The sequence below is a fragment of the Magallana gigas genome, chromosome 10 (assembly GCF_963853765.1).
Source record: "Magallana gigas chromosome 10, xbMagGiga1.1, whole genome shotgun sequence".
NCBI classification, from domain to species: Eukaryota; Metazoa; Mollusca; class Bivalvia; order Ostreida; family Ostreidae; genus Magallana; species Magallana gigas.
The window spans coordinates 1,589,475-1,595,474 of NC_088862.1; the positions used below are offsets into that span (position 1 = coordinate 1,589,475).

General features: G+C 31.4%; 1 protein-coding gene across 4 annotated transcripts in view; it reads right to left on the reverse strand.

Moving 5' to 3' along the window:
- LOC105337718 (receptor-type tyrosine-protein phosphatase epsilon) overlaps positions 1-5,611 on the reverse strand; it is a 30,435-nt gene extending 24,824 nt beyond the window's left edge. For 3 of the 4 annotated variants that reach the window (XM_066073021.1, XM_066073020.1, XM_066073018.1), the window contains exon 1: positions 5,467-5,509. In XM_066073021.1, coding sequence (XP_065929093.1) covers positions 5,467-5,503 — 37 coding nt within the window. In that variant the 5' untranslated portion in view covers positions 5,504-5,509. Of the gene's footprint in view, positions 1-5,462 lie in introns of all 4 variants that reach the window. The other variant, XM_066073019.1, reaches the window with a different exon arrangement.
- Between the last annotated feature and the right edge of the window lie 389 nt (positions 5,612-6,000).

A 6,000-nucleotide genomic window follows, 5' to 3' on the forward strand; every position in this document is an offset into this window, starting at 1 on the left:
AAGAGATAAACAAAGAAAACTATGAGAAATTACAACGTTTTTTACTCTCAATTTTTGGGACCAGGCGAGCTTTAACGTCTTTTGAGCATGACAAATATGAATGCCAAGTAGCACAACTACAATCTCTTGTCTACAATCCCTGAAAGTTTGAACTGAATATATTTTACCATTTAGGAGGAGATCCCTGGACAAGCCGACCCTCTAAAAATAGCTTAAACGTCTTTATCTCAAGAACGGAAATGACATCGTCAAAATAAAAAAAAATCCGTTCATCAAAATAAAAAGAATTGTATATTAAGTTCGGATTAATATCTATTAGATCTGAAAGTTTTAATGAAAATCGGCTGAGCCCACTTCCTCCGAAAAATTGCCTGCACAAATTTTGTAAGAAAAAAAATAATAATAGGGAAAAAGAAACCGAACGAAAACAATAAGCCTTTATAATAACATCGAACAACGTATTACGAATAGGTAGGGGTCTGGGAACATGTAGATGTTTGGAATGTTATGTTAATGAGGCAACTGACAAAAATGCTCGGCGGATCTAGATTTTGAAAACAATTATATGATTAAATGATTATCACCCAAAATCATATCTACTTTTTTTATGCAAAGTAGTTTTTGTTAAAGAATGTTTTCTAAATAAGTAAAGATATTTTATTTGCAATTTGAAAGGTACATAGCTATTAAACGTTAACATTATTTATAATGTTAATTTTCGCTATCCAAGGTAACATTCTTAATTCAGTTTGGTTTCAAAATTTGTAGGTCAACACACTCCGTCACAGTCAACTGAGACAAATCTGTCCAGACAGACGACATAAGCGCAGTTTAAGAGGCAAGACGCATTTTATATAATAGTAATCATCAAAGGTTTTTTTTTTAATGGCTGGTCGGTTGGCGGCTTGTTTCCTTTAGAGATTTGTTGAGAAAACAACGCAAGAGATGATCTGAAGATGAACACGGAAGTAAAATTCACATGTGCCTTTACACGTATTAAAACTTGAATATCTTAAGTCAAAAGACGCCAGAGAAAATTCTTTTAAAAGTACATTCCTTCTATCCTTCACAGATTAGAACCAAAGCTCGCAGTGAGATCTCTTTTCACCTATATAATGTAGGCAATTTTCCACTGTCCACTTTTCGACATTATACTAAAGATATGCTGTTCCATTTACCGTTGTTAAACTTACAAATGATGTGAAATAGCAAACGTGTATGTAAAACACAACTATATTTACATTTTGTACTACAGACACTTCTCTGATAGTTAGAATATAAACAAATGAAACTTTCCTACGCTTCGCCAAAGACGCCACTGTTGACATGTAAATCATTAAGAAGTGAAATTACAAACGGAAGGCCGTATGTCGTACAACTGAGAGACGCACTGAAGCTTGACACACACAGTGCTTCCTTCACTCAAAACAAAACAAATCTAAAAATATGTACTAGCCTAATAAAGAAAACTTTTTTACATCATTGCAAATATTTATCATGCAAAAAAAAACCCAAATAAAACTGTATAATACGTTTTTAAATTTTTTGCGGCGTGACGAAGTGAAAGGAAACTTTCGTTATTCAACCCTTTTAATACAAAGTATAGTTAATAGGCAAATATTCCTTGGAATGACGATAACACAATATAGTACAATTTATTACTGTCACTTTATGAATAAATGGACTCTAGCTAGCCTAACAACAGATCGATTTATTAAGAATTCGGTAACCTTTTTATTTAAGTTTCTTACACGGTCGTCAATGAGGAATTGTTTATTTAGGACGAGATAAGTTAGGATGCTTACTTCTACGTGTACTGAATATATTCATCTGAAACTGCCTTAATATACTGAGCTTATATGAAAGAGTTAAAAAAAAATAACCATGGCAAAATGTTCTTCTTTTAAATAGACCCAATTTTTTTTTTGAGTTTGGATTAAACAATGACATTTTCAGAATTATGTACATAAATTTATTTCTCACCTATGGATCTCTTCTTGAAAAATGTGCACTCGTTACTTGCAAATTGGTTCGAAGCTCCTATTTTACAGGTGTTTATATCTGTCTTAGTGTATTGAAAAAAATAGAAGAATTTAAAGTTGAATTTAAAATTTAATGCAAATTTATCTGAGTTATATTTATTCGCTAAAGCTTATAAAAAAAATTAAAACAGCAAAAAGGAACGACATTTTTTTAAATTGATGTTAATTTTAACCTACAAATCTTTTTTTTAAATTTGATTTTCACATATTCTCATAACAATTTTTTTTAAACGCGCACCCTTTTTTGCATTTGTTTTTGATTTTTATAGTTTGCTCTACATTTATAAATGGATGGAATAGTTACTGATCTGAACAATGAGCCAATGTAATTTTGACAGTTTTATGTTTTCTTATAAGAATAAAGAAAAACCTTCTTTCCACATGACTAGTCTAGTGGAGAATAAGTATAAACTTCCTGCTTAAAAAAACATGGGAATGTTACCTTGTTTACGCCACGACAGGGTAGATGACACATTTAAAAGGCGAAGGCTAATCCCTCCTAAAAACTGTTGACTTATTCAGTAACGCTCTGTTAACTAAGTGTTTGGTCATTACGATTGATTCAGCTATTCGTAAAATCTTCCTGGTTAAAACTTGCCTCGACGAAACAGTATTAATTTTACTCCAGAAGCTGCATGGTCTCGACTTTGGTCAATTTGTTTTTCTTGTTTGATGTTAACAGTGCTTTAGTAATGCATTTCTAATGATCAATCTAATTCTTAGAGTGTATGTCTTAGAGTTATAGGCAAAATGCAGAGTTTAAAATTCTTTGTATTGTAATTGAGGCTTGTACCATGTTTATGTTCACATTGGTTTAATAAATAAAAAATAGAAAAAAATATTTTTAATACTTATTGTTCCATCTGATAACATTGTTCCAAACTAAATTTGAGAGCTTTTCTCATTTATTTTAGGTCTAAACCTGGAATTGTTCAGTCAACATTCAAAATGTAAACAAAACAAGACCTGGCCTTTTCGCATAACAAAATACTGTGAGCTCTATATCTCACTCGACAACTGACCCTGGCATTTTGCGTCGATATACTATGTATATATCATGATACATAGTATATATTAATTTGAGCTAACTAACGCACTAAATCCATTTGAATTAATGTAAGTTAACCAGTAATGCAATTCCTTAAAAGTTTTATAGTTTAGGAATAATGGTCGATATTTCCCCAAAAGATAATTATGCTTATGTGCATTTTACATTACCACGGATTTTTCTTATACACCTTAAAGTAACGACAAACAACATTCTGTGTCCAAATTGTGATGAATTGTATAAATTAAAGGGTGAAACATGCTTTGGGTCCTATAAAAATTGATTCTCAGATTAATAGCTACTCGTTATTTTGTTTTTAAAAAAGTTAGAGACCTCTCCTTATGATCACTATGAGCCAGAAAGTTAAGTGTTCCCTTTCTCTTTTAGGACGGAACATCCTTCAGTTAAAACTACGTAATATTTTAAATCTTAACCTTGTTTAATTTCTAATAATAGATGAGGAAGTGAGTACTTGGTATTTTTGTATTTCTGTACCGTGAACGTCCTCCTGTGTGACGCTAATTTTAGGATTTACAAAAATGAAAAAAAAAAATATGGTTCAACATATTAAGCATAATATTATATTATTGTGTTAATTCCCGCGCTTGTGCAGGTATCCTTTAGTGCTTAATAGTTAATCAGACTAAGTATTTTTATTTTTATTATGTAAATCAAGTCAACCTTTTCGATTTGTAGCAAAATCTTCATAATTCAAGCACAGGTACGGATGAGTATTTTTTCTGGTTTTAATTTTTAGCTTTTCCCCTTTTTGTCGCGTTTAACAAATAATGAGCTTAATGAAATAGAAAATATCCCCTGTGATAGTTTCCATCATATCAAAGCTTTTTACGTAACAAGGTCAGGTCAAACTGTAGCCACTTACCAATTCTAAGAAATCTTTTCCTACGCAACCGTTACGTCACAAGAAACTCACGGTTAGCTTTTTTATCAAATGAACTAGTGAAAGCCAAAAAATATCAACTCTTAAATTTCTTTTTTTGATAATATAAATTGATGAACACTTTAGTCTATATTTTGATATTTTGTTGAGTCGGAAACTTATCAACTTTTTTAAGCAATCCTTCCTGCATGAGTTGTAGACGATGACCATATGAATAACACTGGTCACGCTTTAATTTCTACAAGTCATGCATGTATCTCAGATACACAAAAGTTTGAACTCTATTCTCTAGTCCGTAGAGGGAGGTGTACAAATCAGTCGACTTTGGATTTTTAGGGTAAATTAAATAAATCATGCCTATAAGGCTCTAATTCATGTCTATCGAGGTCAATCGCATTCAGAAGTAAAATTTGAGGAAAGAAAAGGCATAAAACGTCACCGAAAACGCATCAGTTCTTACATCTATTTACCAAAGGTAAATAACAACTACTATTACTCACAGATAGCAGAATCAGCCGTATTTAAAGTGTAGCTATTCAGCATGCTATTACAACTTTATATTATGATATTAATCATAGTAGTAACGTCTAACAAAGTATTAAGAAAAAACGAAAGGAGTTGGGGGGTTAAAAACATGTACATGTTTGGAATGTTATGTTAATGAGGCAACGGACAAAAATGCTCGGCGGATCTAGATTTTGAAAATAATTCTATGATTAAATGATAATCACCCAAAATCATATCTACTTTTTCATGCAATGTAGTTTTTGTTCAAGAATGTTCTCTAAATAAGTAAAAATATTTTTTTTTGGCATTTTGAAAGTTACAAGAAAAATTATACAGCCATTAAACGTTTACATTATTTATAATGTTAATTTACGCTATCCAAGGTAACATTAAGTAAGTCATCAAAATTTGTAGGTCAATACACTCCGTCACAGCCAACTGAGACAAATCCGACCGGACAGACAATTTCAACATAAGCGCAGTTTAAGAGGCAAGACATATTTCATATAATAGTAATCATCAAAAGGTTTTTTTTTAATGGTTGGTCGGTTGGAGTCTTGTTTCCTTTAGAGATTGTTGAGAAAATAACGCAAAAGATGATCTGAAGATGAACACGGAAGTAAAATTCTCATGGGCCTTTACACGTATTAAAACTTGAATATCTTAAGTCAAAAGACGCCAGAGAAAATTCTTTTAAAATTGTCAACGAAATACTACATTCCTTCTATCCTTCACAGATTAGAACCAAGGCTCGCAGTGAGACCTATTTTCACCTATATAATGTAGGTAATGGTACACTGTCCGATTTTCGACAATAATAATAAAGATATGCTGTTCCATTTAATGTTGTTAAACTTACAAATGATGTGAAATAGCAAACCGTGTTTGTAAAAACACAACTACATTAACATTTTGTACTACAAACACCACTCTAATTGTTAAATTACAAACAAATGAAACTTACCTACACTTGGCAAGAAACACGACTGTTGACATGTAAATCATTAAAGGAGAAGTGAAATTACAATCGGAAGTCCAACTGAGAGACGCACTGAAGCGAGACACACGGTGTTTCCATCACTTAAAACTCAGCACTACGTATATGTACAAACTAACGGAGAATACCTTTATAAATCATTGCAAGTGTTTATCGCGTTAAAAAAGCAAGGTAACTGTATAATGCATTTATTTCTAGGTGAGGCGAGGTATCAGATTTTTTTCGTCTTTCTCCTTTTTCATTACAAAGTATTAGTTTAAAAATGTTAAAACGCCAATTAATACAATTTAAAAAAAACATGAAAAAGTAAAACATACATTTGGTCTAAAAAGAATTTAGATAATGATGAGTTGATTAAATTGACTCTAGCTAGCCTTACAAATTATCAAATTAAAAAATCTTGTTACATATTGTTATTTAAATTTCTGATACAGTCTTCGATGAGGAAGGGTTTTATTCAGGTTCAAATAAATATACATACTTCAACGTGTGGTAAAATATGTTT